At 38.6% G+C, this 25959-nt stretch overlaps 1 protein-coding gene across 1 annotated transcript in view; it reads right to left on the bottom strand.

Annotated features, from left to right (window-relative positions):
• Positions 1-659: 659 nt before the first annotated feature.
• LOC149220561 (cytochrome P450 71AU50-like) overlaps positions 660-25959 on the bottom strand; it is a 66315-nt gene continuing 41015 nt past the window's right edge. Inside the window, exon 2 of the mRNA XM_089384812.1 lies at positions 660-1965. Within this exon, the coding sequence (XP_089240938.1) occupies positions 1330-1965 (636 nt within the window). The 3' untranslated portion in view covers positions 660-1329. The remainder of the gene's footprint in view (positions 1966-25959) is intronic.

Here is a 25959-nt window from a genome sequence, read left to right as displayed (position 1 = left end):
GCCACATACCATTACTACAACCACTTTGTTTTATGAAGGCTTACTCTTCATTTTTCACCTTGAGTTTCAACTTTCCACTCCATAGCCTTGATAATCATATCCTTAGGGAAGTCTACCTTAAGATGGGGAAGTCAACCAAATTGGAGAAGAAAAGATATTATGGTGACAGTGGGTAGCCTTTCTATTTGCGCAAAATTATCACCTTGATGATTGGAACTTTACACTTTTGTGTATGCTAGATTTTGTTGTAACAAGCTTAATGCATAGGGATAAAAAGTCCTGAAAAAAAATTAGAATATCATCTAATTATTTAATTGAAAACAAATATATATATATATATATATATATATATATATATAATGTTTATTTAAATCATAAAAAGTCCCAAAACAAAAAAAAAAAAAAAAAAAAAAAAAATAATAGAACATCATCTAATTATTTGATTCAAGACGACGACAACAACAAACAAACAATTATGTTTATTTATGAAAACTGTGGTAATTGCTCTAATATGACATTGCACATAAAACGAATCTCTGATTAAAAACATGTTCAATTAGACTGAAAACCCACATAAAACAAATCTCTGATTAAAAAAACATGTTCCATTAGACTGAAAACCCCTGGAGAAGGCACCATCACATGAACCTAAAAAAAAATATTTAGTAAATCCCATTGCTTAAAATATTTGCTAATAGGAATTGCATCATGTATTTCACCATGAAACAATATAACTGTATTTTAAGTATTTGTCATGGGACCAAAGGATCCCCGTCGTTACATAAGTGAGAAGAGCCTGCATGGACTTTGGCTTTTGATCTCAGGGGAATCTTGAGCATTATTTTTCCTATTTTCACAAAGAGCATCACTTTCTGGAGGGTTTTATTCAGAATAGCTCATGATTTGCAAAACATAAATTATTTTTACCTAACACTTCCAGAAATAGGACTACATGTTTGAAGGATCCGCAGGTTCACATAAATGTACCCTTTCTAATGATGTGGAGGACTTGCACCTTGCCTTTCACCAGAGGTAACTGTTTGCAGCCCTTATAACGTGTGTAGGATTTTGCCCATGCTTTTGGCTAAAGCTCATTCTTTTCAGCCCATCTTTGATGAATTATCGTTAACCAAGTATTAAAACATTTTCCCTAAAGACCCAGTATTGAACATTTTTGTTACTGTCTGGTAGTAGAGAATAAGCATGTCACATGCCTAAGGATCATAAGTTACATATTCATAAATACGCACCTGACGTACGTCTTGAACAAAGAAAAGAGAATACATATTTAAACGAATGTACAGTAAAGCCACATGTTTTCCACACACCTTAAGGTTCTGGATGGTACATGTGCAGTGGAAGGCGAGGAATTGCAGTCGCGTGAAGATGCACTGCCCTTGGCATGGTAATACCAAATGCTTCAGACATATCCAAATTCTGAGGGGTGATCCCCTCAGGAAGATACCAATCAAAGCAGTGCAATAACTGGGCCAGCCCAAGCTGAATCATACACAAAGCTAATGATATTCCTGGGCATCCTCTCCTACCTGATCCAAATGGTATGAGCCCAAAATCTTGACCTTTGACATCAATTCGGCTTTCCAAAAACCTTTCTGGCTTGAACACATTGGCTTCTTCCCAGACAAGTGGGTCCCTTCCAATAGCCCAAGCATTTACAATGACACGAGTTTTCTGTGGTATTTGGTACCCACCTACTGTCGAATGCTCCATAGACTCGTGTGGAAGCAGGAGAGGAGCAGGTGGGTAAAGTCTCAGTGTTTCTTTAACTACTGACTGTAAGTATTGAAGATGAGGCAGCATGTATTCTTCTACCAGGCAATCCAGTCCTACAACAGATTCAAGCTCTTCTTGGGCTCTCTTCATCACAGAAGGATTTCTAAGCAATTCTGACATTGCCCATTCCAAGGTATTTCCTGAGGTATCTGTTGCTGCAACCAGTATGTCCTAAAAAAGTATTGAACATGTTAGAATTTTAAAAAATCCCCAATAACGAAAAGTTTTAAATGGCCAAATCCAATCCTAATCCAAGATATTTCTTGAGGTCTGTTGCTGCAAACAATCTGTCCTAAAAAAGTATTGAAACTTTTGTTAAAATTCTGTAAAAAAACAAATAATGCAAAGTTTTAAATGAGCAAATACAATGCTAATTGTCACGGATTTAAACATGGCATGTCTGAAATTACAACAATCTTCATGTTTACTATGCAAAAATTCCCTGTAAATGTAAGAAAACATAACCTTTGTTAAACTACGTCTCCAATGTTAGGTATAATGACATTGGAGGACATATAGGCGCTGCTTATCTGATTACATTTGTAAGTCTAGAAGGTTCAATAACTGAGAATAATTCATTCTTAGCTTCTCATATAATCAGAAGTTTACAAGTACTGCATATTACAACATAGACAATCCATGTTTTGAAAACATAATTTCCAATATCTACCTGAAAAAGCTCCACAATATAAACTTCTTGTCACTAGGATACTATTCTAACATTTTATGAATTGATGTGATAAATATATTTGTAATTTCCATACTCGTACTTGACTGGGTGAAAAAGGTGACTCGGGCTATCCAGATTGCATAGTATGGAAAAAGGACAACGAAAAAAAAACCTTTGAATTCAGGAAAAATTAAAGAATGCATATAAATAAACATTCACCTAGAAAAAAAAAAAATCACAAGCATACATAAACACAGTCACTGATTTTCATAACTCATAAAGTCCACGTGCAATATGATATATTACATCACAATGACTGGTAATGCGCAGATAAACATTAAATATCACATGAAGACAAGTTGTACATGCTTGAACCATGAACATTAAAAACTCACATTCCCTAATTTCCGTAGTCCATAAGGCCTGTACAGCATAGTAGAATAACAAAATAGCATGAATGCCTGATATAAAACTGAATACAATACAAAGAATTTCAATGAAAACAAGGGTCCACTTAGCACTATCTACCACTGAGGCCTCCTCTGAGTCTATCTTTACATTTTTAGTGAATTTGAGGCCAACGGAATGCTTGTAACAATGTAAAGCCTACAACCAAACCCTCTGTTGGTGTCCTAAGTAGGTTCCATGCCAGTAGGTAGTATCTGATCTTTGGCGGTCTCTTGTTCTCTCCTTCATATAGCCATCTCAGACCTTCCCAATGAAAACCATGCTCCTCATCCCAAATCTTGTTTCTGTTGTTTCCTGTTTCTGATATTTAGGGACTGGTATATTTGTAGAACTTCATATTAATAAAAGCTAAAACTAGAATAGGTCAAGTATTATTGTTTTGTCCAAATTATAATTGTAATAACATGAGAAATTTAAGAACATTCAAGAATCGTACCTGGCAAAAAGTGTCACCCAGTTGCCACTGCAGTAGGGCAAACCAAACATGCTAATACTGCACTTACATAGCTCAAGTTGGTGTTCTACCAAATACTACTCTTGGTGATCAGCAATACTCAACACCCTAAGAGCTTCTCCTGATCCTTGCTCAACAACTTATTATGAAATAAGTATGGGTCTAAACTTTAGACGAGCCATAACAGCATTTCGGTCACTGAAGTAGACCAATCTATCGCTCGTCAATGATATCCCAAAAACTTGCAATTTATCCTCCCCCAGTTTAGACATTTTAAAAGTTTCTCCTTTGCCAAGCCCACAACTTCATATAGGTATCCGACGTGGGGGGTTTTCACCATTATGCAAAATGCACAAACTAAGCCATCAATCGGTGACACTATTGCGTACAAATTTCTCCAAAATGTACCACTATACACAAATGTAGCAAGAAGAATTCCTCAGGCATCCTCAAGAAGCTACACCTTGTCCACTTAGTTTCCTCAGCACATTGAGGAGGGAGCATATAAGTTGACCAATGTTGCAGACAAACAAATGGCACCCTCCTAACTCATTCCCTTTTTGAGTGGCATATAAACACCTAAGAATCAAGATACCTTATTGTCACGAATCCAACAAATCAAACTTGCCAACTTGCCCTTCCCACAAGTCAAACACGAACAAGCATGTCTCCCGTGCATGTCCAACTTGCAGGAGAATTAGTTTCAATATGTCAGACACGTGGGACGTAAAAAACAGACCCCAAGAAAGACATAAAGGGACATTTTGCCCCATTTCACACAGGAAGTCATTGCTAGCGTTTGGTGCATATTTTTTTCCTATAATGTTTTCTTTTAATTACATATATTTACTGTTTATGTATCCCTCGCATCTCATTTAGGGGTTTATGTGTCCTGTATCAGATACTCAAATCTCCATACAAGTGACTCAAGTAAATACCATAGGAATGAAATAACTAAATATATTGTTGTATCAAGCGACTCAGGTAAATGCCATAAGAATGAAATAACTAGAGGAAGTGCTAGAGGAAGCCAGTGACTTGCTTAATGTGCCTTGTGGGTGGTTGCATTAAGCTCACAAGTATAGGGTCAGTGGCAATCTCTATGACTCGACCCTAAACCCCAACAAGCGGCGTGTCTACCAATTCCCCCAATGCCTATGGCTGGGTGGTGAAATCTCCTTTAACAACCATTTTCACAATCTGCAATATTTTAAGATGAGCTTTTCAGTGTTCCATCTCCTTTTGTCCTCTGCACTCTTAAATTTTAATTTTGATGGAATGATCTCTAGCGTTGCTTCCACGATCTACTCACTACCTTGCATAGTTAAATAAGTTGTGAATTATAAATAAAATGCTTATCCCTTGAAATGTTTAGATGCAAAAGATATGTTGTCTGTTATGGGGTTGTTCTGCATGATAATTGAAAGGTGAAATTACCGATCATTATAAGAACAGAAAAGTTGAGAGAAAGAACATTGTGATAGGACACATTACAGAGTTGTAGCATAGCAATACGTTGAGCTCAGAAGCCTAAAAATAGGCTGATTTCGAAGTAAACATTATTGGAGGAAAATTCGACAAAGAAAATAAAGGTTATAAGGGCTCTGTGAGTTGATGGAAGGAATCTCATGGTTCCTGTGAAGCTTATGTCGATTGGCAATGGATAATTACTCTTGTTCTGTGGAGGGTAACAGTGGTTGGAAGAAATTTGGTTGTTAAAAATCCAGTAATTGATAGTGAAACCAGTCATTCCCACAACAATCTACTGTCATTGTGGAAATCATTAACCACTGTAAACTTTGTTGTTGTTGTGAAGTGAAGCACTAGAATTTCAAAGAAGGAAAAATATTCTGAAGTGTTGACCTCAGAACTCAGAACCTTAATATTGGCATGACATTACAGCACCTTGTGGGTACCATTTAAACCAACAAACCACCAACACTGGAATATCAAGAAACAATCGTAAGTGTTTATCTTGGGACCTCGACATTCAAGTGGCATTGCAACAATTAAGGGTGGCAACCAGCACCTAAAATATGGAGACTCCAAAATGTGAAATTTCAAGTTGGACATGGAAACCTGGAGGACTCAGCACCTAAGCAACATCATGATAGTTGAGGGTGGCAAGAGACCCCTGGAATATCAAAACCCAACAAGGAATATTTTTCGATGTTGGACCTCAATGTTTGAGTAATAGTAAAGCCCCATAGTACGAAGACCCTGAAAACAAAAGTTATTTAAACTTTGGATCTTACAAAGTTGGGGCATTGTCGTCCTTGCAACAATTAATGGTGCTAACAACCCCAAATATACCGAGACTTTGAGAAGCAAAAAAAATTAAGTATTGGCCTCAAAACCTCAAGACTTTGCCTTTGAGAAGAATCACAACAATTAAGGGTGCCAATCGGCCCCCCAACCAAGAGGCAAAAAATTGGGACCTCAAGAGCTTGGTGATAAAACGTCATCAAGACATATTGGGGGTGCCATTACACCCTTAAAGACCCGAGACAAGTATTTTTTTCAAGTAACTGGCATTGGGGCTTTAAGACTTCAGGGATTTAGAATGCTTCAGTGGACAAGAATAAGCAAGGCATTTCAGAAACCTCAAAATCCTAATTCGAGCCATGTTTTGAGACAAACAATGATCCATATGGGGTCAATATTCAATGAGAAATTTGTTCGCATCAAAAAACTTTATGAATCACAATAAATAATTAAGTTTAAAAGGTAGGAAAGGTGAGGAGGCCAATAAAAATGTCCTACCTTAAGAAGTAGCCAACTTTGGAAGTTGGTGCAAGTTAACAAAAGGTCCATTTAGAAGAACAAACCAGTCATTGAAAAGCTTGTCCAAAGGAGATTATGATTATACAAATCTCTTGATGAAATTTCTTATTGGTTGGAATTCAAGGATTGTGCCTTTCTTGTGTTGTTCGAGCTCCTCTAAAGTCATTCCTTTAATAAAACCTCCTTGAAAACTGGTAACAGGAATGAAGGACATAGGTTGGAGATCAGCCACCATCACGTGTCTCTATTCAAGTCATCCTAGCCCATGTCTCTTGCATTTGTTGGTTCTTGGTTAGTGTATGCCTATGCCATTTCCCACAACCCAAGCTACTTTGCAAGAGTAATTTGCATATTGAGCTGCAAAAGTAGTGTGTTAAGCTAAGTTTCGTGGTTGAGTGATCCAAGAGGATCTCGTCAGATTAGTTACACAGGGTCAGTGTCGTCGTCAACAATTCAGTCCGGTGTCGTTCAGTTTCGACATTATTGATTATGGTCCAGGTTGTCCAGGTGATGTTTATGGTTTTTCATGGTGTTCAGTTGAAATGGTGTTGTACCTGGCTGTCGACATATGGTTGTCGTCAATTCAGCTAGGATTGGTCGTCGACATGTGTTTGTTGTCCGCCTCGCAGGATTTGGGTCGTTAATATGGGTTGATCATTCACCTCATAGGAATTGGTGTCGACATGTGTTTGTCATCCACTTTGCAAGATATGGTGTTGACGTGGGTTTTGTCGTACATTTACAAGGTTTGGTTGTCGTCATCATGAGACAAATGTTGCTAATGTCGCTTTTTGACATATAATTTGGTATCAGAGCAGGTTGCGTTTGTAGAATTTTCCATTGAATGTTAACCAGGTTAAAGTCGCAACGTGGAGAAGGAATCCTTGAGGAGATTGATCCAGAGATTGGAAAGCGACGAGTCGTTCATAAGTCGACCATGACAAGCTCTAATGTAGGTGAAAACAATGAAACTAAGACGAGTGATGAACAGTTTCAGCAAGCATTCTTGACTATGCAGCAAATGTTGGGAGAACTGTACGAAGACAAGAAGGCGAGAGATGCAGCTTCTTCTTCAAAGACATCGAAGAAGGAAAAAGGTAAAGGCAAGGCTGATAAACCACCTTCACCTCCATCATCTCCATCATCATCTTCTTCTTCTTCTTCTTCTAGTGCAGAATCTGAAACAGAAAAGAAACCTAAGAAAACATCTCTTTTGAAACTTGATGTAAAATTTGAGTTACCTATTTATGATGGCGAAATGAATCCTGAAAAGTTAGATAACTGGATTAAGCAGTTAGAAGTGTATTGTCGTATTCAGAACATTTCTGATGATAAAACGAAAATTCAGTTAGCTACACTTAGAATGGGGGGAACAACTTTAATCTGGTGGGAAAGTAAAACTCAAATAGATGTAAAGCGAAAAGGAAAAGTCATCTCTTCATGGTCTAAGTTTTTAAAAGCTCTTAGGAAAAAATTCTATCCTTTAGGATACATGCAGCAAGTTGTTATTGATTGGTAGCATTTGAGGCAAGGTAAAGGGCAGAGTGTTCAGGAGTTTACTCAGGAATTCAGAAAGAAAGCATTGGCGCTTGGTATTTCATTGGATACACGTGAAACTTTATTAAAATACATCGGCAGTTTACATTCATATTTGCAGCATACATTATTGATGTTTAATCCTAATGATTTTGATGAAGTGTGTGTTCAGGCCATACATATTGAATCAGGTGGCAGACCATTCAAGTTTTCATCGCAGTCATCCAAAGAGTTGGAAATCAAAGATTCCAATGACAGTAAAGGGAAGAACAATTCGAAGAGAAAGAAATTAGCGATAGCTCAGAAGGAAAGACCTACTTGTTCTCATTGCCAGAGAATCGTCATGATGAATCTAAGTGTTGGAAACTTCATCCAGAACTTAAGCCCAAAAAGTTCCTTAAGGAGAAGGATGAAAAGAAGGCAATTGCAGCAGTCCAGCAAGATCTAGGTTCAGATTCAGGTGATGAAAGGAGGATAACTGCCATGGTTATGACAGGTAAAACTTCTGACACTGGTTCAAGTTCGAAAACTATTGCATCTTCATCAAACATAAATCCTTCAAATGAGGATAAAAGAGTTGAATTATTTAACATATGGATAACCTCTAAGCATACAAAGATAGATACAATGTTTGACAGTGGATCACAACCGAATTTAATCTTTGAATATTTAGTTAAAAGTTTGGGTATGGAAACACGGAATCATCCAAGACCTTACCCATTAGGATGGATAAATAAATCAACTCAGATAAAAGTCACAAAACAATGTCGATTAAGATTTGCCATTACAGCTAATTACATTGATGAAGTGGAATTAGATGTGGTTCCAGTAGACATATGTGGAGTTGTCTTAGGAAGTCCTTATCTTTATGATCGTGATGCAATATTTTATAGAAAAGAGAGCATAAATATCACCTTAAGAAAGATGGGGTTGAATTTATTGTCAAGGAACATCAAAGTAAAAATCATTTGAATATTGTTGCTAATTAGATGAAGCGATTAATAAGTTCAAATAAAATATTTGTAATCATGTGTAAAGGAACAACATAAGAGTTGACAGGACGTTTGTTCAAGTTATGAGTCCCAGTTTAAAGATAGTTTGATCAAAGCGATAGAAACTATTCCAGTTCTATTTAAAGGAACCAAACATCTTACTTATAAACAAGGAATACAACATGAATTACAGTTGATGCCTAAAGCTCCTCTTCCTAATGTTAGAATGAATCAATTCAGTCCAAGTTTGGAAATTAACAAGTACAGGGATGCAGGTCAGTATTGGGGAAAGTCAGTGTTCAATGTCTCTTATATTGTGTCACCAATTCATGCTTCAAACAGTTTGGAAGCCTCTTTTCAAGTGGAGAGGAAACCTATTTGTTTTCGTATCAAAGCCTTTTCTAAAGCAATGTCTAAGTATTTAAGGGAAACTTATGCATTAGGGGAAAGTTCTAATCAATGGAAACATCATTTAATGAATAAGGGAAAAGTGATTCAAACAAATCAATAGCTAATTCAATACTTTTAAAGACAAACTAAGTTGCAGCAATTTTCAACTTACAGTTTGATGGGTTTAATGCAGCGAATTCACTTAGTAATCAGGAAGCAGGAAAGTATGTCAACTCAAGTAGTTGGTTTGATGTCAGAAATGTCTTTGATTGTCTCTATCGTTCCGCAATATCGATTGTTAATACATGTCAATGGTATTAAACAATATCTTGTAGAGACTGTTTTCAAAGATGATTATGAATCACTAACTCATGGTATTTCGTGGAAAGAAATCAATTGCCATGTTCATAACAGGTTGTTTGACCATCGTCGCAAGTTGTTCATACTGCAGATGGATGGAACAGGTCACCAAATTAAAATGTGCCATGGTCAGCATCATCAGGGTCATCACTTTCAGGTGATTGATCGAATGTATTGGTACATCATTAGGGCAAGGTGGAAAGTGAGGGAGCTCTACCCTCATCGACTATTTGTTTAGTCAAAATTTTGTGGTCCAAAAGCTTTCAAGTGGAGAGGATTGATCCAGGAGGATCTCGTCAGATTAGTTACACAGGTTCAGTGTCGTCGTCAGCAATTCAGTCCGATGTCGTTCAGTTTCGACAGTGTTGATTATGGTTCAGGTTGTCCAAGTGATGTTTATGGCTTTTCATGGTGTTCAGTTGATATGGTGTTGTACCTGGCTGTCGACATATGGTTGTCGTTAGTTCCGCCAGGATTGGTCGTCGACATGTGTTTGTCGTCCGCCTCACAGGATTTGGGTCGTCAATATGGGTTGATCATTCACCTCGCAGGAATTGGTGTCGACATGTATTTTTCGTCCACTTTGTAGGATATGGTGTCGACGTGGGTTTTTTCGTACATTTACAAGGTTTGGTTGTCATCATCATGAGACAAATGTCGCTAATTTTGCTTTGTGACATTTGGTGGTAAATGGGTTTTTTCTATTTGATGTAAAGTCCTAATGACTAAAACCCTAAACCTAAGACATTATGTTAACCAAACCTAATCCTAAACCTATGTTACATTACATACCATAAACCTATTGTAACAAACGTTATATTCTAATACATTAAAACAAATTAAACCTAAGTCCTAAACCATAACCCTAATCCTATACCAAAAATACATTAATCCCTATGTTCTAAACCCTTGGCCTATTGCAAAAAACATTAAAACATTACAAATTGAACCCACAATCCTAACTGCGGAGGAGACGCAGCGGAACCGCGGCTCATGTGAGCGGAGTCAGAGTTAACCGTCACATCAACCTTAACCGCAGTCCTAAACCATCAGTCTTGACCGCGAGGGAGAAGACCGCGGGCGGTAGTGGTCATGTGAGCGGAGTCAGCTGTCGGGTTAGCATCGGAGTAGACCGCGAGCCTTAACCGCGCGGGGAGTCAGTGGACATACAATGCAGGTGACCACCAAGGGTTAGACCGCTTGGTGACATGCCAGCAATCCACCCAATTTGCGCTAACAGTTAACTGTTAATGGGTTCGGAGTTAACCCAAAGTCTATTTTGGGTTTTGTTTGTTTTTTTTGGCATAAATGTAATTCCACCACCATGAAACTTAACACTAAGGTGTTAACTAAGCATAAGACCGAGTATCTACCTATCCAAATCAAACCCACTCATGCCTATCTTATCCATGGGAGCTTCGAATGTACCTGGAAGGTTTTAAAAGGAAGTTTTGTTCATTGAAGTGGGAGAGAGTGGTTTTGGAGTTTTGGTATGTAGATTTTGGAGGTTAGAGGCTATTTTGTTTTTAGTGTAACAGGAGCATCGAGTGTCGAAATTGAGAACCGTGATAGGCATTGGAAAGCTGGTTCAGAGAGCTTCTTTATGACAATGATCAGAAGTGCCTGCATGCACATTCAGTCTGGTCAATTCTCTGTGTAATCGACCTCCTTAGTTTCAATCCTAATAAAGCGGACCTGGAAATGTAGTCCATCATGGACAAACTCCGTAATCAATTTTGTTGTCTGGTATCGCTATGCATTTTCTGTTTTCATTACTGTTTTGCATCTTACTTATGTTTTATCAGTTGTCGTAAAGTTTTTCTTCTCAAGCAGTTCTTTCGGTTTCCGCACTTTCAGTTAACAATCAATTCATTAATGGCATAATCAATTCTATATCAGTTTTAACTTATGATCATTTCACATCATTGAGTTTACTTGTGTGCAACAGTAATGGCTCTTGGTCTTGGCATGTTGATGCCCACAACCTAAGATTTTTTCATAAGTAATTGGGTGGGTGTAAAGAAATGTCTTTGTTTGTTGGTTCAAGTGCCCTAGCTTGAGCTTGTTCAAATTTGATGTCTCATGTGTGGAGTGTGCAAACGAGTTTTCTCTCTCTTAGGTGTGTGTTATCCTTCAAAAATGCAACCTACGTGTTAAATTTAGCAACTAGGGCCAAACTCCATGTGGGTCATCTTATTTATGGTCGTTGATATTTTTCTTGGATTCCTCTCATCGAGAGGTGTAATATTGATCTAAAGATCACCCGATTCCGACATGTATTCATGGAGATATGAATTTATCTGTGTTACTTGACAATTTGTCAAGGTCGGCCAGCAACCAAATTACCCCAACTCAACCTCAACGTTGCACTATAAATAGAGGTGGCCTTCAAGTCATTTCACACACACTTCACTCAAGATCTCTCTCCAGTCGTTTGGGTTTGGTGGCAAGAGAGGTCCAGATGATGAAGCCCTAGATGCAGGAGGAAAGGAGACTAAGGGAGATGCCCTAGCCGCAGATTAAAGGAGGCCCTAATTCTCTGTCCTAAAGGGGATCAAGCCACAATGAAGAGAGGCTCCCATGTTGTCTAAAGGAGCCCTAATCCACAGCTTAAGAAGGCATAAATCCGCAGTTTATTGAGCCCCAATTCACAGCTAAAGAGTGACCCTAACTCCGCAGCAATTAGACCCTAATACACAGCTACAGGAGGAGACATAATCCACTGGTCAAAAGCTGTCCTAACCGCAGTCAAAAGAAGGCTTAGCTGCATCCTAGAATGAGGCCTCATACGCAGCTCAAAAGAGACCGAGCTGCAGTCATCTAAGTCGTTGTCATAAAGAATGATACAACCACATTGTTGTAGGTAACAACGTGGCCTATTTCAGGACTGTTTGGGCATGATCAAGTTGTTCTTGATCTCGGTAATGAATGATACAACCACATTGTTGTAGGTAACAGCGTGGCCTATTTCAGCATTGTTTGGGCATGATCAAGTTGTTCTTGAACTCGGTATGCTGGGCAAAAGAATCCGCAAAAAGGAAGAGCTAGGGACTGTTGTTTAAGGGTTGTTTGGATCATTGTTTGAAGGACCAAAGATACAGTCCACTACTGGACTAGGCCGCAGGCCATAGCCAGCAGTTGGAGGCCTTTTAGGAGCTGCGTTCAGAAGGTAAGCAACCCTATAAGGCAGCGTATGGTTGGAGGGACTGCATGAAGGCTAGCCGCAGTCAATAGGTGGACTGTGGAGTGTGTTTAAGGTGTTGTGGCACTCAGAACTTGTGCCCTAACCAGTGACCAAGTCTGCCATGAAATGCACCAGTCCTTGCAGCATATGAAAGGTGCCAGATTAGCAGCCTTGTCATGATTAGTGAAGCAACGAAGGAAGGAGAGTCTTATTGAAGGAAAGCCTCAGTATTCTAGATAATTGGTTGAGCTGTTCTAGGCCTATCATCTACTGCATATCTTCAGTCCTTGGTATCAGAATTGCAACCTCATTGTGTCATCGTCACGGAGAAGATCTTTGATCTCCTATTTGGCAAGTCAAGTATTGACTTTTAATCATTGTACTCTATCTCTTTCTCTCTGCTGAACTATTGAAGAATATAAGAAGAATTGATCAAGGGTTTCCCCACATTGGGGTTTGTCCTTGGCTGGTGCCACATCTTGTGTCCTCTTGTCTTGGCTTGTCTTCTGTTGTTTATGTTTATGTTCTATCTGCACTTTACTATCACGCTGATGTGATTTCTAATTTGAATATTGTCATTGGGCTAATATGAAAAATTGAAGTAAATTGCTCTAAGCATAGAACATACCTAAATTTAACACTACACTATGTCATTTTTTGGGTCACTTCATTCTCTTTAGTGGGAAGTATGACTTCTATGAGTAAGGACACAAATATCATTTTGGAGTCTCTTGAGTAGACACGATATGGTTTGGTGATTATTACCGCAAAATATAGCACCCTAATGCTAGGCTGCAGTGGGTCCCTAGCGATCCCCCACCACTGTCACCTCCACAACAAATTCCCTTGTTCTTTTGTGGGAAAATATTATCCCCACAAGGGAGGCTTCCCCAACATGTTTTGGAGATTAGATAATTCAAGGATTCCAAGGCTAAATACCCTAAAAGGATCTTGTTATATGGACACCCCAAAATAATCTTCAATAATACATGGCCCTTGGTGAAATGCAGTAGCAAAGTCAAAAAATCGATGGCATAAGATAGGCTTTGGAGATGCTCAAACAAAGTCCCAAACACATGCTACTTTGAATTAATGATTTACAAAAAGTATAAAGTGATGGAGAATGGAAGATTAGTGCCTTGGTTCATCAATGAATTCCTAGGCATATTGAAGTCAAACAAAGAGGGAGTCAATAGCTAAAGACCTTGGATGGAGTGGGGAAGAGAGAAGGATAACTACTCATTCTAACCCTAGCAATATTCCAAACCAAAAGACTTAAGGTCAAGGACATTTAAGGATAGATTCCGTGATGGACACTTCAAGGCCAATTTTGCATATTAAGGAATCAAGGTTCATAAAAGATAGAGCATTTATTAAGAAGGCTCAATAAAGCCCCAATCCAACAATTTTAACAAAATGGAAGATAATACTCACAATAAAATAACAATATTCATCCAAGTATCACTTTGTCAATCCAAAGAAATTTTATCTCGATCCATCCAAAACATATCTTCCCCAAGAGAAATCACTTCACTTGAAATATGCAAAGCCAAATTTACAAGGAAAAATTGTAGAAATTTCATATTGCTATGGAATTTCTCCCCCAAAACTCCATGAGAAAATGAAGGGAGTGCACCTCTATGTATAGAGGAGGTGCTCAACTTCCCTCATAATAAAATACTAATTTTCCAAGCTAAAATTCCCTAATTTACCCTAAGGGAAAAAAGGCCCTCTCTACAAATTAATTAATCCAAAATAATACAAATTGGGACTTCTAAAGCCACATGTACAAAATCTATGGGCGTAAACCCTCAAAAGATTGCCCTTTTCCACAAATGAATAGCACATAATGGTTGTTGGTGTAGCGTTCGGCCTCCAAGGCCCTTCAACAACATAACTTCTTCCTTAAGTCTTCAAATCTGCTTCACAAAACCCTCTAAATCTAGCCACACAACCCCAAAATTTCTTCCTAAGGTGGATAAGTGTGGCTACAATGTGGGCTTGCTAGCCTTGAGGGCCACCAAATAGCTCACCTTCTTTCATAATCATTCAAATCCATCATCCACTAGCCCCTAAGCTCACTCAAACATGGGTAAGCGCATTCCAAAATGCATACTTCAGCTTCAAGCATCTTTTAATAATCCATATGGTCTTCTACTATCCTCAAAGAACGATTTTATATGCACCATATTGGCCGTCAAGGGCCTCCATATGTGAACAAAAACCAATAAATTGCGACAAAGAACCCTAAAACTTTCTATGCATGGAACTTTAAAAACCTTTCCAAAGCGGACCCTTCAGGCATGTACAATCATATGCCCCTATTAGTAAGACACACATCCCCTCTAAAGGTATCAAACTTGGGGCCTAAAACTAACCCACCAATAATTTTGAGGTCACGTCAATATTTGGAAGTTGGCTCCAACAATTAATTATATTTTTGTTAGACCATTTCAAGTCGGCTTCAACTCAAACAGGTAGGCTCTCACCACCCTTTTAAATCGCTCCAACACACATATATGTTGCCATACAATTTCATTTTCCTCTTAAGTGTGTTGGGTAATTTCTGCTCGGAAATTCAGAATTGTTCTTTGTAATTGATTCGCTAGACAACTCAGTAATATAGGTCGAACTATAGGACGATAGAGATGACTCTACAAACATACCTCCAATTATGCAAGTCTGAGCACCTAAGTCACAAGGCACAGCCCTTAGGGATTCCATGTCCTGTATCCTGAATGTCAGACGCGACACGACCCATAAAACGTGTCCTCAAATATGGACACATGTTTGGTCAATTTTAGGACACATGTCCCACTAAAATCCCAAAGTAAAAAGTGTCACGCCGTGATTTTTTTTTCATTTTTTTCTGTCAATTTTGTTTCTATTTGTGAGAGGAATATTGCTAAGTTGCATGGAAACGGATATGGGAACGGATACGGATAGGGGGTTTGAAACGGATACGGCAAATTTTCAAAAAATCTGGATACGATATGGCAGGAAACGGCACATAATAAATAAATTATATATATATATATATATATATATATATATATTTGTATATAAATTTTAAAAATAAAAATTTCATATTGCCATTCATATTTCAGAATCTAGATTAGATATAAACTTTAAAGACTAAAAAGAGTAAATACATAATCAATTATCATCTATGATGATAGAGTGAAATGAAAATCAGACTTCTGTAAACTTATATGATATATGAATCATGATATAATCATATATCAGACTTCAAAAAAGACAAGATAAGCGCACTGTAACTACTTATCAGTCATCCCACAAGATTAGTCAAACAAATTTTATGCCAAGAGCAAACTTCAAAGCACTAATTATATCAGACTGCTGCAATTTTATATCAAACCTTCTAGAGCTCATATGTCAATCAAAAATATGACAAGGTCAGCCCACGAGATTGCTCATAATTCAACACTAAATGCAAGGAAGAGAAGCAAATATATAGTTTGATGCTAAAGTTTAAACACATTAAAATTTAAAAGAGATGCCACTGTGAACAAGAAGCTAGACTGCTGTAGCCTACATCAGACCCCTGCAATTTTTGTATCAGACTACTAACAGTAAAGATTAGTCACCAAAACTTGTATAAAATGATAGCCAAATGCTTCACAATTATAAACTATAAAGTGAGTGTTATGTGACTAATTTAGAGTATGTTTAGGGTTGTTACTATGGCTTCTTTTGATGATTAAGGTCTGTAATAAATGTGTGGCATAAGACAGTGAACAAATCGGTGACAGTGGATGAGAAATAAGGCTATACAACCTTGCAGCCCCATTTCAAATGACTGATGCATCAGTTGTAGAGTCAAAATACCAAAATTGTGACCACAGAATCACAGATCAGTGGTGTTAGTATGATCTATCATGATTCATCATCATCAATTCAGCATATGCCATAATTTATAAACATTCAACATTGTCATCATCATTGACGATTATTATAACATTCATGATTCAAGTTTCAAGTTTCAACATATCATCAAGTTTTTGTTTCAAATTTCAAACATCAAGTTATCAACATGACAAGTTTGAAGTTACATGGACACCATCATTACCAAAATTAATAATGCATACTAATTAGTAATTACTACATAGTACAAAGTACAAAATGAACTATGACTGGCAGTCTATTATCATTATTCATAATTCATATGGATGTTCAAAAGTTTAAAAGTAAAAACAGCATCATAAATTACATTTACATATCATCAAATATGTCTTCATTCATGCCACTATAAGGTTCCACATCCTCTCTGGAAGCGGGACCGAGAACATCGCTGCCATGTCCACTTGAAGATCCACCTATTGGTGACTCTGCATCAAACAAATTTATATGAGACATGGAATTCAATGTCATATCCAAGTCAGGCAACTCTGGTTCCATGTCCCATAATTTGGTGGGCCCAAATTTGTATTCATCTCTCTTGTGTGACAAAAGGCGAAGGTTTGAATGAACATACACTAGTTCCTCAGCCTTCTTAGAGCCCAATGTGTTTCGTCTCACTGAATAGATGAAGCCGTATGTACTCCAATTCCTTTCTGCTGAAGAGGAACTAGCAACCAGTGACAAGATCTTGATGGCCAATTTTTGAATATGTGGAAGTTCCCCACCATAGAAGTTCCACCACTCAATTGGACTTAATCTGGTCTTGTCCCGCATACACTCAATATCACAACCCCAACCCTCTGATCCCACAAAATGAGAAAACTGTGCACGAATCCGAAGCCCAATTTCGGGATCTACAAAAAGCTTTCTAAAAGCATTTTTAAATCCTTCTGCGACTTCTGGGTCTTTGTTTGGTGCGCTTCTTTTTGGATCACGTAGCAACTCTGCAGCATAATATTTTGGATTCACTGCATATGCTAAAAGGTGCAATGGGGTGGTCATCTTGTTCCACCTTTTGGTCAATATATCTTTTACTTCTCTGTAAAAGAATTCATCCGGGTCATTCTCCTTGGCATTTATAACCAACCTTATCTTCTCTATCATGGAATCAATGCCCTCATACACCTCTCCCAAATTAGGCATATCTGTGTCAAACATACGGAGCAAATCCACAATTGGGTTAGTAAATGCCAAGAGGTACTCCACGTTATCCCACCATTCATCATCAAAAACCAATCGTTTCATTGCTTGTGCTCTATCAGATTGGGATTGCCTCCATTGATTCCAAAGAGAACTGCATACCATTGATTGTAATGCATCTTTCACTTGCATAAGCCTTGTTAAGACTATGATGTGAGAAGCAAATCGAGTCTCGGCAACTTGCAGGCGTCAAATTGCCACTGTTTCAAATTTCAACAAATTAAAAATCATAATTTGATTGGATAACTATTATGATTCACGAATCATGACATTTGAGAATCCAATTTAGATATTTGAATTTAGAGTCAGAAATTAGAATTTATGAAATATTTAATAAACTTTAAAGTTTAAACTTTTAAAGTATAGGTACCTTAAGGAGCTCCAACTTAGCAAATTCCCTGTAGATGCCTTGGGACATGTGGTGGTTTGTGACAAAGGCTTGAATTTATTTTGCCTCTTCAAAAATAACTCGAATCCACTCAATTTGCTTCCCCATCTTGCTCAACATGAGGTTCAATGAATGTATAGCACAGGGGGTCCAAAAGATGTGTTGATATTTGCCTTCAATAATTAGGCCTGCTTCTCTACACACTATTGCATTGTCAGTTATTACCTGGACAACATTTTCAGGCCCCACCAATTCAATTGCTTCAATCAATATGTTAGCAATGAATTGAGAATCTTTCATCTGCCCCTCACAATCCACTGCCTTCAAAAACATTGCCCCATGTGGGCTCTGAGCAATCACATTGATCAAAGGGCTATTTCTTTGATCTTTCCATCCATCAGAAATGATGGACACGCCTGAAATGAGCCATGAATCACAAATGGGGCCTAATTTAGCCTCCAAATCTAACTTTTAAGCACTCAACAATGTGGTGCGTATCTTCTCATATCCAAGGCTCTTGTACCCTCTTGGGGCTTCATTCAATGCTTTTACCATCTTTGCCCAGTAAGGAGATTGCACAAGGTTAAAGAGAAGACCATTTGCATAAATGCATTGGGCTACAGCTGCATCTGCTATCTCTCGAGCATCATTATTAAAACTCTTTTCAAGTGGTCCCAAATTTGACTGCTTTGAACCAACAATTCCATGAGAATGAAGTGGAGGTTTTGATGAAGATGTTCCCAACCTTGTTGGGTGTTTAAATGGGAGGCAAGATTTGCCTCATTTGCTTTAGCATCTGCCTCATCTTGTTCTTTTTGATATTTTGCAATTTTTACCTTGCTTAAACCATTTCCATCCGTCCCATTCTCTTTAGGTGGGCCACTGCATATTCGAACCCCATTGTTTCTTAACGCAAGCAAATGTGCTTTAACCCATGTGTATGACCCCTTATACTCATTTTTACACTCACTGCAAACCCATGCCAATGATCCACCTCCTTGGATCTTCCCAACAGTAGATACATATTTCCAAAGTGGTGACTTTGGATCAAATTTAGGGGTTGATTCAATTTCCTATGCCACTTCCTCTGCCTCATGAATGGTTGAACTTGAAGTTGCCATGAATGATGATGTAAATGAAACTGAAAAAAGAAAATTGACAAATATCAGATATGTATTTCAAAAAAAACAAGTTACAATTTACAAACTTAAAAAGTTAAAATTTAGAAATAAAGGAAGATCCAAGAAGGCCCAAGGGCCAAGGCCCAAAACAGAGAAATCTAGCAGATTCATACATCAAAGTTCAAATGGTGGCTGGAACATTCTGCCGGACTCTTATCAAAGTTGTGACTAGAAAGAACTTAAGAAGGTCTTTTTTCTATGAAAATCTACTGAAGGAGATTGGTTTGACAGTTTTACTTGAAAGTAGTAAAACTGGTTTGGCATGTAGTCAACTGAAAATGAAACATGTCCCTTTTAAGTTTTGATTTGTAAAGCAAAACAGCAGGATGAGGAAAGGCTCCACACTAGTGGCTAGACAGTATGAATTTCAGATTCATGAGAAATTGATTATTCTAATTAGTTCCCATGGGACATGGGTCATGACTCATGCATCAGTGACTTACATTGTACAGTCATACAGTTACAAATTACAAGTTTACAACATGTGTTGATAATTCCAGGGACCAGAAGTAATAGGCTAATAGCTCATATGTTGGGCTGTGGAAGCACCCCAAAGCTTCAATTTAATAAGTATTTGACCCTAAGTTGCAGGAAACGTGGCCCTAGGGGTCGTTTCCTCCCGGGAAACGAAACGAAACGCATTTCCGCGTACCGTACGGCCACGTTTCCCGAAACGGAAACTTGGTCGTACTGCCGGAAACGCATTTCCAGGCCATACGGCCGGAAACGCGTTTCCAGGCAGTACAGCCCGCGTTTCCCAATTGAATTGTGTTTTTTTTTTTTTTTTTTTTTTTTTTTTTTTTCAAATTTGTTTTTTAATTTTCTAGATGTGTGTCTAAAGTTATAAAAGTGAATTTTTGCCCTAGTATTGACATGCAGTTCATGGTAATGTTAAATTCTTAAAGTAAAAGTGATATTCTCCTTTATTTTTCATTTTCATCCTTTTACTTAAATTTTTAACATTACCATGAAATGACTCAAGATGTTTGAGAGTGGTTTCGCCCTCATTGGATTTCATATGGAGAAAGTAGAATTTTAGATCTCACTCAAAATCCAGCAGACTTATTTGTTTTTCAGGATTTCAGGATTGAGGGGGTTGCAATGTTTCCATTGGATTTTATCATGTACTAGGGTATGGAACTTCTATTTAATCAAGAGAACCAAGCCCTCTATGCAGGGAAACTCCCAATAATCAAAATCATGTAGGGTACTAGGGTATGAAACATGTATTTAATCAAGAGCACTAAGGTCGTTCGACTATGTAGGAGGAGACTCCCAATACAACAGTGGTCCTTCTAAAGAATGGGATGTGGATGCAGAAAATCCTGATTTGGATCTCTCTCTTGTAGCCTTATAGTCTTTATTGTACTTGCAGCCTCATATATTAATATAAATAAAGGTTGATTTTGAGATTTGGATATCTAATAAAGGTTGCTTTTGGATATTCCGATATTTTTATTTTCATTATGTGATCATTCATGAGTAAATGTGATGTAAATTAAATCTTAATGTTTAAGTGTAATAAATTATAATGTATCATTTATGCTTTATGATTGCACACACACACACACACATATATCTATATATTTAAATATTTATATATATATATATATATATATATATATTCGCGTTTCCCCGTTTCCAAAATTTGGGGAGGTCGCGTTTCGTATCGCTTCCCGTTTCGGAAACTCATACCCGTTTCCCCGTTTCGTGCAACTTAGATTTGACCAAATGGCAGACTGCAAGGAGAAGTCGGTATTTTATTGTTTTATAAGTTACTCCTGGTTTCCATTTTCTGAAAAATATATCTGCTTGCAAAAAGAGGTCGACAGTTTTTTAATATTTATCAGTCTCTTGAGTCTTAGTATGTGCAAGCTTCTGCACCTAACATGCTCTTTCTTGATTTCTCTAGAGTCTATGTCTGTTCATGAGTCAATATGGTAGACTGTGGGGTATTTCCCTAATGTTTTGAGTCTTGACCATGTTGGAGACAATTTACTTAGGCTGTTGAACATTGTCATCGACTTCAAACTCAAAGTTTCAAACATGAACCAGGTGATTATGAGCCAAAGGAGAGGTAACGAGTTACGATTCACGAAACATAAGAAATAAACATATAAATGAGGGGACTTTCACCACTAAACTGCTTAAAATAAACATATAAACGAGGGGACTTTCACCGCTAAACTGCTTAAAGACTAAAATGTGTGCTCCACTGAATACAGAATGATAACACCACCACTGTTTAGTATATACCAGGACCAACGATGCTTCGACGACATTCAGAACACTGCACTGTGCAGCGATATCTCTCGGCGGCGATGACACTGGAGTCTGGACAGTCAACTTCTCAGCGGCGATGACAATCGGCGGCAACACTCGTGACTTGTCGTTTAGGTTAGGGTAAAGTTGTAAACCGTAAGTTGTAACACTTTAAAAATTAAAAGTAATGTGTTAAAAAATGCAATCCAGCTTCACCATTCCCGGCGGGCAAGGCATGCATTTAAAAAAACGTTTTGATTTATGCCAAAACATATCACGATTTCAGGCAAACGTATTTTTTTTTTTAAATGGGAGGGTTTTTTTGTAAAAACACCTGAAAAATGGCTGTAAAAAAAAGGGTAAGTTTCCAAAAACAAAAACGGCACCAAATACGTTTTTCCGACGTTTTTTCGCCGTTTTGGCTGTGGATATGGATCCAAAACGGAAAACGGCGTTTTGGGTTTTCAGGTAGCCGTTTCCGGCAACTTAGAAATATTGTTGTGCATGTGACTATCATCAATTTGTAGGTGGAAGGAGGGATCTGTGGGTGGATTTTCACACAGTAAAATAGATTTGGACGCTACATACTTAATCATGGCCCTCCTCCACACCAACAAATGCGGTAGCTGATCTTGGATTGTGTTGATTTTGGGGTAGCATCGGATGTACTCTAGCTCCCAAATTTTGTGGAGGGGTTAGAACACATGAGATCTCCAAGACCCATAAATTGTTTGGAGAAATTCCACCTGGATTGTGAGTTATTAAAATAATTAATATTTTTAATGGAATTCCTAAACCTAAACTTAAGAAAATAAAAATATTAATGGGTATTAATAAAAATATGGGTGAGAAGCTTCTAAGAGGCGAGGATCAAATCTATTTTAATCTTAACCATTGATTAGGGACTTAATCTCGACAGTTGATTCATCAACAGGAAAAGTATAAGAGGAGGCTTGAGGACTAAGTTGCATGAAACGGGGAAACGGAAACGAGTTTCCGAAACAGGAAGTGAAACGAAACGCGACCTCCCCAAATTTTGGAAACGGGCAAACGCGAATATATATAATAATATATATATATATTAAAAATATTTAAAAATTATTATTATATATATGTGCAATCATAAAGCATGAATGATACATTTACATTATATGATTATAATTTATTACATTTAAACATTAAGATTAAATTTACATCACATTTACTCATGAGTCATGAATGATCACATAATGAAAATAAAAATATAGGAAAATCCAAAATCAGCCTTTATTTATATTAGTATATGCAAGGCAATGCAAGCAAGAACTATAGAGACAAGTCACAAAAGACTAATCCTCATCATAACAATCCTCATCAAAAATAGAAGCAGCACAATGCTCACTGCTCAAAACACCCTAGCTGAAACAACTGCCAGTCTCCAAGAGAAACAACTTGCCGAATAGTGTGATGAGAGAATGAGACAAACTGCTCTTTTATAACTTTAGAATGGGTTTCTAGAACATCCCGAAAACCTAAAAAAAAATTAAAAACAAATTTAAATAACAAAAAAAAAAAAAAAAAAAAAAAAAAACAACAACAACAACACATAAATTTGGGGAAACGTGGCTCGTACGGCCTGGAAACGCGTTTCTGGCCGTAACGCGTTTCTGGCCGTACGGCCGGAAACGCGTTTCGTTTCGTTTCCCTGGAGGAAACGACCCCTAGGGCCACGTTTCCTGCAACTTAGCTTGAGGATTAGTTGGAGATGCACCTAGTGATCAAATCAGTTTGATTTTTCTAGGGCATGGTTTGCTGAGAAAATCGAACTAGTAATCTGAGTTGCAGTGAGGGGTAGAAGCAGAGATTTGGATCGGAAAGGAGTTTTGAGCCAAAGAGTACCGGGAAGAGAGGCAAAAGTAGCATCAGAGAGGCAGCGCAGAGACCTACGCAGCCCAAGAAGGGGCTCATGCAATGCTGATGCGGGCCAGGAGGGTCTCTTGCAGTGGCAGTGCAGGATATTCGTCAGAAGTTCGAGATGTTGTTGGAGAAGCGAGGTTTTGAGCCGACAGGGCTGAACAACAATCTTCCTCTAGCAAATTGATCCAGCAGAAGGAGTGATGCAGTCTCCTAGAGGCAAGATGCTGGCCCAAGCAGGGATTGCATTGGGATTTTGCAGTGTTTGTTGGAGTCAAGCGACTCAGTGGATCAGTCGTGACTTGGAGAACGAGGTAAACCCTTGTATGTATTTCTTGCTGCCAAGATTTCTTTGAAAGGTTAGCCGATGTGAGAGGCAACCTGTTGTACTCAGATTCTGCTTGCTTAATAATACAAACCCTCTATCTGCTGCACCGATTTTCCCGCATTGGGTTTTTCCAGGGATGTGTTATCCAAAAATAAAGGTGTCCCTTGGGTGTTTGCCTCATATATTGTTTCAGTTTATGATCTGTATGTTGTAGTCTGCAGTTGTGTTTTTCATCATTGTTTATAATTAAATAACTTGTTGAATGAAATAACAAGTAGGAGATGATAAACCTATAACTACAATAGGATTTCTATTTGTAGATATTCATAAATTTTCACATTGTATCAGAGCATTACAGATCATAGGACACTTAAGACATCAGCCGGGAGATCTAGTGAATTTGCTACAGAGAAGCAGGTGTCCCGAGTGATAGCGTTGTTTCAGAGGCAGAGGAGCAGTTGAAGGAGTGACGCACAGCTAGAGAAGTGACGCAGAGGTTCATGCAGTGCCTACGTCAACATTTCGAGCTTGTAGAGGGTGACACAGTACCTGAGAGGAGCTCAAGCAGTGACTGCGTCAGCTCTCTAGGCTGGCGCAAAGCCTGAGAGGCTCAAATCAGTCAGTTGTCGGGGCTGGAGGAGCAGAGCATATTCGATCAGTGGAGCTGGTGGGACGTTGTTGTTGTTGGTGCAGAATAGTGTCTGTGGAGACAAAACTGAGGTAGAGGGAGTCACTGCCTTGACAGATTTCTAACCAAAGAAATCTAGATCCGAATTGCAGCAGCAAAGGAGGATTGGAGAGGAGTGATTCGACATTTGGCTCGAGGATTTCCATGAAGGAAATCAGGACTCAGAGGGAGTCTAGACGAGCGTGTTCCTTAGAGGATTTCTAGCGTCGAAGAAATCTAGATCCGAGTCTTGTTGGATTAACAACAGGAGAGGGAGAAGAGAACCATTCCTATATTTGTTGAGAAGAGATGGCAGTCAATGGACTGAGGGATCAAGACAGATTGGATGGATCATCCAATTTTATCATCTGGAAGGCTAGGATCCTGCAGTCCTAGACAAGAATCACATCAAGGAATATGCCTTGAAGGTAGTTGCTGTTCCAGTTGGCGCTGATCGACTGAAGAAGTACGAGGAAGCCCAAGCAAAGGCTAAATGCATGATTCTAGACGAGGTCTAAGATCATGTGGTCCCACACATTGTTGAGAAGGAAACAACAAGGGAGATGTGGGAGATGCTGACCACCTTGTACCAGGGGACTTCCGTTCAATGGAAGATGCTATTGGAGAATCAGCTGAGACAGTACCAGATGCAGAAGGGAGAAGAGATCGATCCCTTCCTTCTCAGGTTGCAAGGGATTCGAGACCAACTGACTTCCATGGGGTCTACACTAGATCCTAAGTTCATGGTCAGGACTGCCCTGAATGTAGTCACTGAAGACTAGGAGACATTTGTCCAGAGTATCTTGGGCAGAGCTTCTCTTCCTAGTTGGGAGGAAATGTGGGCAGCTCTTCGACAAGAAGAGATCAGGTGGCTGACCAAGACAAGAAGTAGCGGTAAAGGAGCCCAGGTCAAGAAGGAGGAGGATGCAGCTCTCGCATCATCAAGACAGCAAGCGCAGCAGAAAAGGAAGAAAAAGGATATAACCAAAGTCAAATGCTTCAGGTGTGGGGAACTGGGACATTTTGCCACTCAGTGCCCTCGTAAGAAGGGCAAGGAAGAGAAGTCTGACTCGAAGGTTTCTCCAGCGAAAGCTGACAGGGAGGATGATGACGAGGATTGTGCCATGAGTGTTCATGCACTTCTGGAGAAGAGGTGGGGCGACATCGAGCTGTAGTCGAGAGGACTATCCTAAAGGGCAAGATCCTTGAAGTGCCCAAACTCTTGGATCACATACGGCTATGGGAGCCCTTAATGACAGTAGCAGAATGACGGAAGTCAATTGGTGCGAGGGATGATGGAGCGACAGTGGCAGAGCTAGAGTGCCAAAGTATGAAGTAGCACAATGGAGATTGCAGCAGTGCAAGAGGCACAAAGCAAATTGCAGCAATGCAATAGCAACAGAGGGTTATCACAGATTAGCAGCAAAGGTAGCTTCAGCATCACGGGGTATCCAGACTGACCAACATGTCATCTTTTGGGTGGATTT

The sequence above is a fragment of the Pinus tabuliformis genome, chromosome Q, assembly GCF_031772625.1.
Source record: "Pinus tabuliformis cultivar Carrire ecotype Pingquan chromosome Q, CPIR1, whole genome shotgun sequence".
In the NCBI taxonomy this organism is placed as follows: Eukaryota; Viridiplantae; Streptophyta; class Pinopsida; order Pinales; family Pinaceae; genus Pinus; species Pinus tabuliformis.
The sequence above is the reverse complement of the archived record's forward strand: the minus strand, read 5'-3'. Positions and strand labels throughout refer to the sequence as shown.